This window comes from Panthera uncia (genome assembly GCF_023721935.1).
Source record: "Panthera uncia isolate 11264 chromosome D3 unlocalized genomic scaffold, Puncia_PCG_1.0 HiC_scaffold_8, whole genome shotgun sequence".
NCBI classification, from domain to species: Eukaryota; Metazoa; Chordata; class Mammalia; order Carnivora; family Felidae; genus Panthera; species Panthera uncia.
In genome coordinates, this window is record NW_026057586.1 from 5,828,592 (window position 1) to 5,843,093 (window position 14,502).

Here is a 14,502-nt window from a genome sequence, read left to right on the forward strand (position 1 = left end):
GTGGAGGTGATCCCCACGGTGGAGGTGATCCCCACGGTGGAGGTTGATCCCCACGGTGGAGGTGATCCCCACGGTGGAGGTGATCCCCACGGTGGAGGTGATCCCCACGGTTGAGGTTGAACTCCACAGTGGAGGTGATCCCCACGGTGGAGGTGATCCCCACGGTGGAGGTGATCCCCACGGTGGAGGTTGAACTCCACAGTGGAGGTGATCCCCACGGTGGAGGTGATCCCCACGGTGGAGGTGATGCCCACGGTGGAGGCTGGTTGTGACAGTAGACAGGTAAAGGAAATAGTCACGATAGAAAAAGGAGAATTTGGTGGCTGGCTATCCAGGGTGAGGGGAAAATAGAGTGATCTTGAGGAAGCGTGTTGGCTTTCTTCACTTGACTTTCCTGTGCGTGTGTCTCTGGGGTCTGCGTGCAGTCTGAACGTGCAGCGCCCTCTCCCCGGACTTCCAGTTACAGAGATTCAGAGCCGTGCGCTGCTTCCAGTCTTTCCACCAGCAGGTCTCTTTGCATTTGTCCAAATCTTTGAAAACGTTTGCCGTGTTATGAAGAAAGACACAGTGATCCCTCCTTAAAAACAAAACAAAACAAAACAAAAAACCAAGGCTGTTCGCAACATAAAAGGCAACCCCCTGCCTGGATTATAAGGGAGCTAGATTGCTCTCTTGCACGATCTGTGGGTTCACATGCAAATGCTATTCATTTTTCTTAAACTCTATGAACGAAAGATCGGAAAAAAATTTTTTTCCAGCTGGAAACATTTGAGCCCCACCTCATTGTTGTTCCCGGCGTCTTTGTCCCTGGAGTGTTAAAGAGAGGGTTTTTGTGGGAGTGTAAACACACATCCACATCGGTTTCCCCCCCCCCCCCCCCCCCCCCCGGATGGTAAATAGGCTGTCTTTTGTACAATTCCAGAGTAACAATACCCAGTGTACCTGTCTGTTACAGAATTTGGCATTCTGTGACCCAAAGGGGAAGCCGCCTGCAGAGTTAGACAAAGATGACTCTATTGTGACAGGCTTTCTCTGCGAAATTAAAGGTGATAGGATAGGAAGTGGGCTTTGAATAACGGCGGAGAAAAGCAAGAGTATGACTGCCTATGTGGGCTTTCTGTTGTTGCAGACTTCCTAGCAGCTTGTGAGACTAGACTGTCAAAGCACAAGTTAAACTTGAAGTGGCCCGTGGTGAATTTTTGAATGATAACTGGGGATTGAAACATAGTTGCACAATGCAACTAATGCTAAATAGCTCACTGGGGTTCTACTAAAACGTATATCAAGTATTTACATTGCTTCTCAGACTTTTTGACAAATAGAAAATAGTAACACAGATGGTCACCTTTAATTAGAAGGTGATTCATCCAGATTTCTTAGAATTTGGCATGCTAGAGCCAGAAAGAACATTGGAAATCGGCTACTGATTGGCTCATTTAAAGGTGAATAAGCTAAGACAGGATAATGACGTCTTACCCGGGGTTAAGAGTGGAATCCAGAGATGTCTCTCTGTAGATTCTAGAACAAGGATGGCCACAGGGTCTTATGGCTTCCTGTTCTGGATCCGGTACAGAAAAGAACCAACAGGGAAGAATGTTGGATGATCACAGCAGGGTACCTATTTGAATGTTAATTCCGTGAAGGCTGGGCCTTCTTTATCTCTAGATACTTAGTACCAAGCCAAATGACTGTCATTCAGTTAAAACTCAGAATAAAACAACAAACTGATGTGTATCTAGAAAAATGGATGTGGTAGCCATCTTCAGACATTTAAAGGACTGTCGTAGGACAGACGAACAGGCAGGTAAGGGTTAATCTGCAGTGTTTCAAGCACTACAATTTATTTGAATGCTCAAAGCTGCAAAAAGAATAGCTTTTGATTCAGTACAAACAGGGTTTCTGCTTTTGGTTTTAATAATGGAGCCGCCCCAAAATCAAATCCATAAGAAGAATCCAAATAAAGTTTAGCAGAAATTTTGTGCAATAATGTTAAAGTCAGGTAATTTTTTTGGCCCAGGTAACATTAAACTCCTTTCAAGATCAAAACGTGATGAGTCTCTGATAAACGCCCAAATATTTGGTTTGTTAGTACAGAGCTAAGGCGAGATTTCCATATCCTGACTCCCGGTCTGGTGTGATGTCACAAAACCACACTATTTGGGGGAAATTGTCAAATTTGTTAAGATAGGAAAAGAAATAAATCAAACACTTATAAAAGTACAGCGGTGAAGATAATTAACTTAACGATTACTGTGTTGGGACAATAAAACTCTAGCTTTTAGTAATCACCCATCATTTAAAACTTCACGTTAGTGTTTAATGTGTTGTCACGTGACTCAAAAATGTTTTAAAGAAAATTAGCATTAAATAAACAGGAAAACTTGACAATTATAGTAAGTCAATATTTTATAGTGAAGTTGCTTTAAAGTTAATTATATGATGAACTTAATTGTAGGCAGAATCTTAGATACGACAACCCAGGATTTCCAGCCCCGTCGGTGGAACTGTGAATATAAAATATCACATACCTGATTATGTTAAACTACCTGGCAAAGGGATTGTGCCGAAGCAATTAAGGCTACCACTCAGTTGGCTTGGGTTAATTAAAAGAGAGTTTATCCAAGTGAGCCTAATCTAACCACATGAGCCCTGTAAAAGCTGGATTTTCTCTGGCTGTCGGCAGAAGGGGAAGTCAGAGGAACGAAGAACGCTGTCTAAGAGCTAAAAGTGATCCCTGGTAACTGGTCATCGAGAAAGCAGGGACCTTGCTCCTAGAATGGCAAGCAGGTGGGTTTTCAGCCTCATATGCCCTTAGCAGAGAACACAGGCCAGCCCACAATTACTTCTGCCCTACAGACTCAGAGATCCGAAACAGGTCTTGAGTAAAGTTGCTCTATTTCTGGTAACTTGTTATGGGGCAAGGAGAAAACTAACACAAGAGATGAAGGGTAGTAACTATCCTTGATTACAGTGATAAGATTTAGGGTTCTGAAGACTGAGTCTGACTTGATTATCTCCAAACACGGAAACAAAATTGGGTAAACACAACGAAAACCACCCTTGGACCTGTTAGGACTCCACCCGGTTTGCGAGCGAAATCTCAGTTTCGCACTGTCAGATTTTGGAGACGGACTTTAAGTGCTTTGATACTCGCTCGTACATGCCAGAAAAATCGCCTTGATATTCGTATCAGGACTTGTTGTAGGGTGTGTCTTTTCAACGATTCAGCAAAGAGTATGGTGTTCTGATGTTCTCCTCCAAATACAGGGGATGCTGCTACATTCCGAATTCATGGGATGTCATATCTAAAATGATAAGGCTGTCATGTCCGGCCACAAATAAGACAGCAAGCTAAGAAGCCCCAGGCTACACACTTTTTCTTAAGAATGTGGCTTTCTTTATCAAAGTGGAAAGTAGTTCTGAAACCATGGACAGCGTTTCTCAGACCGGAGTGTATTTAAAGTGTATTTTCATGGAGAAAGCTGTTCTGGCAAGTCTTAAATAATTGCCCCAAACAGTGTCTGTGTTCTGCATATCCTTGTGACACGAGGGGAGGGACCAGGTTGAAAGGCTGGTATTAAATGTTTGTTTGTAAATATTATTCCTTAGTAAATTGTTAGCTAGAGTTATTTGCTTTAAGTGCACAAAAGGGATTCTGTTTTCCATATTAGTGTGATTTGGAAGCCAGATATTACTAGAAATTACTTATGTGCTCTGAACCCCCTCTGGTCCTGTTCAATAAATCACTTTGTCAGCTCAAACTCTTGGTGATTGATTAGAAAGAAGAATGCATCAAAATGATTCACTGAGAGGAGATGGTAATCTGACTATTTTACTGGGGTTATATATGATTCTGTTTATCATTTCCCCTTTTTTCTCAGCAGAGAGACTAAAGAACTTTCTGTAGTTTTCTACCTTAAATAAAAACCGTGACATTCTTTCCCTCAGTGATCTTATGGCCCAAACCTTAGGCTGGCAAGATACCATTTAAGTCATAATATAAGGAAGGCTGTGAGATGATGTATCCTAGAGCTAGTGTGGAGAAGCACGATCACTTTTCTGGCTAATGACATTGGCTTTTGCCCCAACAGCTCTGCCCCCAGTAAAGGTAATAACCGCTGGCATGTTTTACTTCTTTTCTTCAATGATTAAGAAAAATGAAGTTAAAAAATAATGGAATGCTCCAGAAGGGAATATATAAAAATCCAGTGACTAATTGTTCACTTCCTCCAGAAATAGTATTCTGTCTACTAAGAATGGCCTTTAAATAGAAAAAGGGGCTTAGATTTCTGTCACTCCATTTCATGTAAGAATACACATCAGTCACCTCGCATGGAAAATGTGGAAACTCTCTAGAGCTGTAAAATGAGAAACTATGGGCTGAATATGCAAATTGCCTTTCTAACAAGAGCAGTGCTTTTCTGTAAACCAATCTTTTTAAGAAAATTTAAGATAGCCATTTATTTCAGAGGGACCCATTTGTTTTCTGTGACCCTCGTTTTTATCTGGATTTGCCAACAGCTTGGTTTTGCTTGCTCACTTATTTATTTTATTGGTGTTTGCTTTCTTTAACTTTGTGACTTCCTTTCTGGGCTATAAGTCTGTGATAATTAAAAAAAAAATTATAGGAGTCTGTGCAGTGCAGTGAGAAGTAGCAAATGTCCAGCAGACCTGAGTTCAATACCAACGACTTACCTAAGGGCCTAGGTCACTGTGAGAAAGTGACTTGGCTGTAACACTCCCCCCCCCCCCCCCTCTCGGCCTTTTCATTTTAAAATGGCTGCAGCAAGTGTATGTTGTTACTGAGAGATTTGAGCGAAATCATGCGTCAGCGCAATGTCTTAGGTTATTGCCGGTACACGATGCAAATAATAAATTAGCATTTTAAGCCGGGCTTCTACATGCAGCGTAAGAAAGATACTCGAAATAATTGTTCAGGCCTATTAGGCCACTGACTCATTCAACCTGGAAACAGCAGGCTCTCAACTATCTGTCTTTCTTAAATTAGTCAAACGATTAATTCCTTCTTTCTGTGGGCATAGTGTTTGGTTTTTATAGCTTTGGAAGGACACTGGAGGGAAGGGTTACTTTACAAGACACTCCAAAGGATCTTTTCACCTCCCCTACCCAGTATTTCCTCCTATCGGTAACTATGCATATTTACGATTCTAATTGCAAATTCTTTTGAGGGCTAAGAAACTCGGTTGGGTTGACCGTATGGTACTTGAAGATTAAAATATGTATTTGGTTTTTTGTTGCATTTAGCAAGTTTATTACCTTATAAGAAAAAATCTCTAGATTTTATAGGTATTTATATTTTTATAGTGCTTTCAATTTGTTTCCTTTAGTCAGGATGGGGTGATGAAGTACAGTGAAAAGAGCTGTAAAGCAAGGAGTAGGTATTTTATTCCTATCGAAGGTTCCCACATTGATTTACTTATATCCCTTGAGCAACTTTTTTGTCTCCTTCGCTCCAGCTTCATGGTCAAGGTCATCAGAAACACCCAACACCTTGTTATAAATCCACGTGGAAACGCATAAAACAAAGCAGTTAGGAAAACCCTGGAAGGTGTAACATTCCCAGGTATGCCTGGTTCAAGGAGACATTTTGGCGTTTCCCGGATGGCTTTCAGGAATGTAATATTTGGTTGGGAAAAGTGAATCCTAGATGGGTTACCTGAGTAATAGTTGACCTTCTGATAAAATAAAGTACAACGCCACTGGGAAGGAGGAACATGCAAGGTGTTTTAGGACGTATATATTATGTTTGTAGTCACGGCAATTAAAGTTAACATCAAAGTGTCTGGAAATCTTAGATTAGCTCGAACTGTAATGTTACAGACCGTCTGTGTATGTGAAAACCTCACCAAGCAAAGCATAATAAAACTTGAGTGCCTCCCAGTGTTTCTCAATTTTTGTCCATTTCTCCCTATTTCTCTGTTGTTCTTCCTCAAATTTATAGGAGTATTTCCGGACTTGGGACTCCCATTTTATTATGTTCAGTCAGTTCTCCCTAATGAGTCTGTAACAAACTGTCTTGTGGTTTTCTGACAGTTCAGAGTTATATGAAAAATACCCTGTTTGGGGAATTTTTGCGTATGATTTCCTACTGCAAGAAATAAAAGGCCAGTTATTCTGTATAATTATTAGTTACAGCCCTTAAAACAGTCGGGTATATACAGGGACGCAATCACTAGTTGCCGGGTACTGAAACAAGTGAAGTCAATGACAAAATAGAACTTTCCAGTCAGTCAGTCAGTCATTCACAGGCACATCCCCTCAGGAACTTTGATGGAGTGCCCCGCATATACAACACATGGTTCGACACTTTGAGTACAAAAACGTACACCTCTGCCCCAGCTTTTTGGGAGCACGTGGTTTAGTGACACTAAAGTTTCATAGAACCAGTAACTAAAGCTTATAATACATTCAAACTAATATTTTATCATAGAGGATGTAGAGAATAATTCTACCGTGGCTGGAGAGTGGGGGCACTTGAATATTCGGCACCGGTGTGTAAAAAACCATCAGGAAGAGGTTGGTAGGCAGAAAATAGGGATGGTCATTTTTGTGTGACTAATGTCATATGCATAGAGGATGGCATTTTGTAAAGTAAGTGTGAAATATTCAAACAGAAGAAGAAGACTTTGCCCGTTCGTGATTTTTAAGCTTTTTTAAAAAAAATTATAATTATTTGGAAGTCAGTTAAAGATTGTAGTAGGATTGTTAAATTTGTTTCTTAGAAATATAACTTTGGGGGCGCCTGGATGGCTCAGTAGGTTGAGCGTCCGACTTCGGCTGGGGTCATGATCTCGCAGTCTGTGAGTTCGAGCCCCGCATCGGGCTCTGTGCTGACAGCTCGGAGCCTGGAGCCCGCTTCGGATTCTGTGTCTCCCTCTCTCTCTGCCCCGCCCCCGCTCATGCTCAGTCTCTCTCTCTCTCTGTTAAAAATAAATAAACATTAAAAAAAAAAAAAGAAATATAACTTTGACTGGGCCGGGCTGTGGGAATGAACTGGAAAGTAAGAACCTAGGACATATCCAGGGCCGGCAGGAGACTGCTGAAATATCATAGACCTGTCAGAGATGGAAAAGAACCATTCTGAAGGTGAAATTAATAAAGATCAGTACCCCATTCAGTTAGAACATTCAGGACAGAAGAGAAATTTCTTTTAATTTGAAACATTGAAACTTTTAAATTTAGGGCAGACATACTGAATCTGAGAAAGTTTTGTTTTATGGGATTCAGAGTTTATGAATAAATGAGCAAAATGAATATAGAGATGGAAGCGATTGATTTGTAGGTGAACGCGTGTCTTTGGTTTACATCCATACCGCATTAATGACAGAAGGGTATAGAAGAGGAACTCTCCCATACATAGCCTTGCGTGTTAGAAAACACTTAGTCACTTAGTAAGTATTTGTGAGGATGCCTTCTGTATTTCAGAACTATTCCAGATATCCCTGTCACAGAGCACAGATTGTTTTTTTTCTTTATATCACTTCTTTTGCTGTGACATTACGTCCTGGTGTCATGGTTTCATTGACACACATTTTCAACACCGAGCCTCACTCTTTTGTTCACTGTTGTGTCCCCAGGGCCCTTAACAGTGTCTGGGACAAAGTCAAAGGCCAGGGTGTAGGTAATGCCAAACTGATGGCGTGCATGGACAGATGACTTCTTTTCAAACTTATCTATAGCTAAATTAACTGCTTGTGATTTTTTACTGTCCATCGGAACAGAGTCAAATAATATCTGTTGACCATAAAACCGCATCATCTGCAGCAGCGTTATATTGTGGAAGGGTCAGAGCCTTGGGAGTTAGAGAGACCCCGTCTGATCTCCAGTTTATACCAGCAGAATCTTAGTTTCATCATCTGAATAGGACGATAAAACTTTGTAGAGTAGTTGGGAGTATTTAAAAATAATCTACGGTGTAGGTTGCATGGGGCATTGTTACCCATTAAATGTTAATTTAATTTTTATTTATGTGGACTTAACTAAATGGCTTTGACTCTATGTTGTGGTGAGAATAATCATAGATTAGCGCCCTTTCTTTAAATTTTTTTTTAACATGCTCTACTTGAAAAATGAAGCAATGTGGTTATGGGAAGGGATTTAAACAAAGTGAAATCAGAGACTATCTTTTGACACCATTTCTGTTTCCTTTACTATTAATTCAAACAAGTTGTTATCCTACATGTATGTCCATGAAGAAAGGAAAATGACACTTGAAAAAAATAGTAAGCACGGTTTGATGTTAGTTGTACATCTTTATTTCCTGCTATCCCCAGGAGAAAAATCATAAGACTGAGTGTAATCAAGACTGTCTTGTGAGACTAGAGAGAGAGGCTGGTACTCACTGAACTACTTGCGTGTTTCGATCTGCGGAAATGACCGCGGCTTTGTTGTTACTTTACAGATCTACCTACGTTTCTTGGACTACGAGATGCAGAATTCCAATGAATGCAAAAGGAACTTTGTGGCCGTGTATGATGGGAGCAGTTCCGTGGGGGACCTGAAGGCTAAGTTCTGCAGCACCGTGGCCAATGATGTCATGCTCCGCACAGGTCTTGGGGTCATCCGCATGTGGGCCGATGAGGGCAGTCGAAACAGCAGATTTCAGATGCTGTTCACATCCTTCCAAGAACGTAAGATTCTCTGCACTTGACTATTTGTCCTTCACATATGTCATATGATGCAAGTCTCGTAAGCCGCTAATGGTGTTTTGTCCATGCAGCGTGAGCACAGTGGGGTGCGTTGTAACAAGGTGTTAATAACACTGAGATTCCCTTTCCTTCATTCTGATCCAGCGACGGGAGAGAGTTACCTATTACATTCTGCTTCCTTATTTTAGCATACGCATGATAGCCTTGGTTAAGACAGTTCCCGCTTCGACTGGGAAATGAGGATTTTGTTTGTCTCTGGTTTAGCTCTTACGAAGCGTCTGGAACTTCAGCAGCTTCTGATGAAGTTTGAGTTTAAGTCTTAAAAACCTGCATAAAAATATTTGGTAGGTTCTCTTTAGTAAGCTTCTCTTGCAATTCCATTTATTGCAAATAGGTCTGAGACGACCGAGTTCCCATTAAAGTAAGCAAAGAGAGAGAATTGCCTGGGAGGAGAGTAAATAGAAAAAGTTTCAGAAAATATTTAAAATGGCACCATGGGTGATATCCAGAATTATGTGCAAACCGCAGCAATTTTAGAAAATTATGTTCTAACAAATAATGAGTCACATTAATAGATATATTTGGAATGTTCTTCAGAAACCCTGAATAATTCATGTTTAATAAATTTATACAAATGAAAAAAAAATAATCCTGAAAAATTCCGCTTTAGGAAATCAGCAGCCTGTATTTTGAAACTATATATTTTTAAATAGAAAAAATAGTTTTGAAATCGCCAGAATTTCTCAGTGATTGGCACAGCATCCAATATTTTTTCAATTCATAAATATGAAATATATTAGACAATTCTTTCATGTAGTGAATAGGTTTGGCTTTAAATTCCTGTCTGACTACCCAGTTGGAGAATTCTGGGACCCTGGAAGTGGCAAACGTCTCAGTCTGTGTCAATCTTGATTCCACCATGGAGTGCATTATCTCTCCTGGGATTACTGCACATTGAAACAGCATGTTGCTATCGTGTCCTCATTTCAACAGTTGATCAAAATGTTAGAGGTAGAGCATTTTTATGTCAGCAAGATATTGGGCCAAAAAAAAAAAAATCTCGTCGTTTTCTTGGTTCGAGTGGGAAGAAATTCAGACTACAAGGTCAGCCCATTTGGTGTCCTTGCTGATTACCCCACTGTCATCAATAGGTTTTGCCTTTGGTGGGGGGGTTAAAGGTACTTATTTGATATCCTTATCAATGTTGGGTGATAATATGTTGAAAACTCGTATTTCATTTAAATGATACACATAAGGAAGGGCTAGCTAATACGTTAGATAATATAATCAATTTTTTTAAAAGATCACAAACATCTATTTTTATCAACACGATACTGTAAAATGCAATGGGGGTAAAAATGAAAAAATACATCCTTAGGTTTCAAATATCAACTAAAACAACAATAGTATAGAAGAGCCCTGCCTCCTAGGACTTCCTAAAGTTTTATTTCATTCAAACACAATCTGAGCTAAAGCTTGTTTTTGTTTTTTTTTTTTTTTAACAATTGGCAAAAAATATCTTTTGCAGTATTAGCTTCTATGAAGGAAAGGTAGGTAAACAACTCAAAGAAGGTCGGCTCTTGGGGAGCCTCACTGGTCAAACTGTAGATTTGCAGCACCTATTCTGTTCTGGGTATTGTTAATAAGGAGGATCATTCATGGGAAGTGGCTGGCCAGGATGCAGAAGCAACTAGAATCATGAGACAAAGTCAAAGGAAGAGCGGCGTAGTTTATCTGAGAGATTTTGTTGTTGTTTTGTTCTAAATGTGGTCACTACCTGAGACTCACGCTGGTGATACGGATTGATGTCTGAAAGGTGAGATTTGTTTGTTAACTTGTAGGGAAATGTTGGAGCGATACTTAGGAAAAACGTGTAGCTCACAGGATGTGTGGTATTCCCAAACCGAATGGATTCCCATAGAGGGTACAGGCTCTGGCTAGGTGGCAGTCAGTCTGCAAATGGGTCACCAGGTGGTGTGAATGGTGTAGGGGAATGTCTGAGTTTTGTAGGGAACAAACTGGTAAACTTCGCTGATCCCGTTCAACTCTAACACTGATTGAGTTCCATGAGTCTTTAAGATCCTGCTGGTACAAGAAACGATGCATTATGTCATACTGTGCAGATGCCATTGCAAGTATTTCTATTTGAGCTGAAAGAAAGAGTTTTCACGCAGGTACGTAAACGATCTCCAGAAGTCCTCCAAGCGGGTGGACTTTTCAAAGTTGAATCCAGAAAAACCATGGCATCCGTCCTCCATAGGAAGAAAGCACCCCAATTTTTATGTTCCTGCACAGTGGATGGCTTATCACGGTCACGTCAGTGACAGGTGGTACAGTAGCATTCTCTGTGTTTATCTCATAAAGTTTACAATAGCTCTGATTAGAACAAATTTATCGTCCATGTCATGTTTCCTCTGTAGCTTTTTGATATTTTGCATTGTATTGCTTTATTTTTGGCTGAAACTGGTTGGACTTCAACCATGACATGCCAAGGATCAAAGGCATTGTGTGATGACGTGTGTGGGTATGGACCAAGCCTTTCTGTATCAAAGTCAAGGTATTCCAGATAAGAGATGAAAATTTCAAAACAACAAGAAATGAACTTCGATCAGTGCTAATACTTCGGTGATGCTACTGAGTGGCTTAGGTCGTTTTAAGGACTTTAATGAGGAAATAAAGGAACTCTATTTATGATGTTTCAAGTTCCCCAAATGGTATTGTTCTAGTCCATATTGGTGGCTAAGAAAGTATTTTGCATTACCTTTTTGTTTTCTTGATGATGATAGGTATAACATTTATATAGTATATATATCATATATGTAAACATAGTTTATATGTAATATACTCTCTTATTTATATTATATAATCCATATATAATATTAATAATATACATGCCTCTAATCTTACTCCATACACATCCACACACATATGGAGTGAAAACTATTGGTGTGAAATCAACGACCAGCTTTGTCTTACTCAAATAAGAAGAAACCACTTTGACGTTTTTCTTGGTTCTTAGCATTTATTAGGCAGTATGCCCAGTGCAGCGTTGAGAAGTGCTTACGGCACATTCAACAATATTCTAATATATGTCAAAAGGTCTCATGTCGGGACCATATGATGTAGTTTTTTGAGTAGAGTTGACACCCAATGTTCCATTAGTTTCAGGTGGACAACTTAGTGATTTGACAAGTTTGTCCGTGATGCTGTGCTCACCACAAGTGTAGCTCCCCTCTGCCCTACTACAGCACTGTCACAATATCAGTGACTCTGTTCCTTATGTTCTGCCTTTTACTCCTGTGACTTACTCAGTCCATAACTAAAAACCTGTATCTCCCCGCTTCTTCGCCCCTTTTGTCCATCCCCCCAACCCATCCCCTCTGGCGACTATCAGTTCATTCTCTGTACGTATAGGTCTGATTCTGGTTTTTGTTTGTTATATTTTTAGATGTTAAAGGAGAGCTCAGGGACTGTCTCTTCTAATCCCAAACATTTTGTGAATTCAGACAGAATAAGAAAAGATCCAGGGAAGGAAACTGACTTTCCCTGCGCACCCAAAACTCCATGCTTAGTGATTGAACAGTCCCGTGGCAAGGATCGAAGACCTGATTCTGAAGCTCATAAGTTCTCTTGTGGATGACTTTATCACTTGTAAGGAATGGACAGAGCTCCCATTTTCTAAAGATGATGAATGATAAAGATGACGATAACAATAGGGAACACTTCTACATCAGTCATATAGCTCAGACATGTCAACACTGGTTTATGTGCTTTTCAACCTGAATTTTGATGCCTCTGTCCTATCCGCTGTGCCTTCTGTCTACATGTTGCACAAACATGCTATAATCCTACAGTACTCCACTTTCCTATGCCCTACAAGATTAGACTCAAGTAAAATTATAACCAGGGACTTCTGCTCTGGAACATACTAAGCTAGAGACTAATGGATGCTAAACTGGTGCTGATTTGTTACACATCAATGGAAAACTATTGCAGGTTTTGTACTGAAAGTGAGGTGTCGCCCTAACAAATATCTAAAATGTGGAAGCGGCATGGGATCAGGCAGTGGTCATAGGTTGGTCGAATTTTGAGGAGCATGCTAGAAAAGGCCTGCATTGCATTAGATGGGCAGAATAAATCTGGACTCCGAGGGCTGCTGGGGAGGGCTGGGACGGAACCGGGGGAAGGAAATCGTTGTTTTGCCGTGGCGGAAAGCTCAGAGAAATTGTCCTGCAGGACCTGCTGAGGGACCAACACTGGCTACGTGACTAAGTAAATTACTGCAGAGAGTGTTGAAGGCATAGCCTGGCATCTCTTGCTGCTTACAGTAGCTTGTGAGAGGGAAGAAGCAAATCGAGGGGAGAACCCGTGAGCAAAAAGCAATCAGGACCTGAAGGTTTTGAAAACTGCCAGCCTCTCCAGGTGGCAGAGATGTTAAAAGTCAGAAGTGACTGCCAAACACATGGCAGGGGATGAGGCTGAATGTGTGACCGTATAGCCTCTGCTAAATCACCAGAGACAGCAGAAGAGCACAGTGTCGGTAACAGAAGGGCCCCTTCCGGAGGTTGGAGGTGTGCCTCACAGATCTTCCAGACTGGAGGGCATCCAGGAGGACTAGGGCGCTGACCCTCAGCCACCTCAGCAGGACCCATGGGGAGAGACAGGATTGCATCAGAGACTTTGGGTGAGCATCTGCCTGAGAGCAAAACCCAGTGAATTTCAAGCCAGGGCCACGGGCTTCTCGAGAAGACCCCTTCAGCAGAAACTTTTTTGGTTTGGGCTGAAAGAGGCAGAGTACCGATGAAGAGACATCGTCAGAACCCCCAAATTCTTGTGGCATGGAGCCATCAGATAAAAGTGCCCAACTGCAAACGTATGTCACCATTCATAGAAAGGAAGAGTGACAGCACAGCACCACCAGCCTGGAGGGTGAAGCTCATAGAGACAGAGGGTTTTTCCTAGAAATGGAAACACAGTACCAAGAAATCCAGCATTTGCCCTGCTGGACTTCAAAACTATTATGGATCAGAGACTCCCGTTTACTCTCCATTCTCCCTATTTCCAACCAGACTCTATACCCATGATGCTGTGCCTCTCCCACCATTGTGTGATGGAGTGTTGGGACAGGTGATTTGTCTCTTTGGTTCTGGGGTCTAACGGGGGGAGGAAAAATGGTCTCTTGGGGCTACGGTCTAGACTCCTATAAGGGCTGAACCCAGGAGCCTCTTCTGTACCACATTTAGATGGCTTAGGTGTGAGGTTTGGGACTTTGAGTCAGTGCTGTAGTGCGGTGATACTCACGGGAGCTGTGAGAAAGGGAGAATCTATTTTGCATCCATGACAAGAGTGAGGCACTGGGAGCCAACGAGTGGGCAGTGATAGGCAGTGATGACCCCAACATTTCCACCTTTTGGTGTATAGAGCTTATACATACCTCTCTGCTGAGTGCAGGAAGAATCTGAACATCATGGAATGTCACTCCGTGATCATGTTACATTTCGTGGCAAAAGGGATTTTGCATGAGTAGTTAAGGTCCCTAATCAGTTGACTCTGAATTAATCAAAAGGGAAACTGTCCTGGCGGGGCTGAGTATACACAAAAAATACTGGTAATAGTCTTTAAGCCCTTTTAAAAGAAGGTCTAAAAGGCATGAATGCAAGAAGTCAGAGGCATTCTAATCTGTAGCAAATACTCCTGCTGGCATTTACAGAGCACGCTGCTGTCACCGACTTTGAGTCTGGAGTTCTCTCTTGTGCAGCAAAAGAGCGGACACAGAATTGAATATGAGAGAGGCTAATGTCGGGGAGGAGACAAGAGTCCTGAGCAAGGGTCC

At 41.3% G+C, this 14,502-nt stretch overlaps 1 protein-coding gene across 1 annotated transcript in view; it reads left to right on the forward strand.

Moving 5' to 3' along the window:
- The window catches only part of NETO1 (neuropilin and tolloid like 1), a 109,812-nt gene that overhangs the window by 68,812 nt on the left and 26,498 nt on the right, over window positions 1-14,502 (forward strand). Inside the window, exon 7 of the mRNA XM_049619603.1 lies at window positions 8,423-8,651. Within this exon, the coding sequence (XP_049475560.1) occupies window positions 8,423-8,651 (229 nt within the window). The remainder of the gene's footprint in view (window positions 1-8,422; window positions 8,652-14,502) is intronic.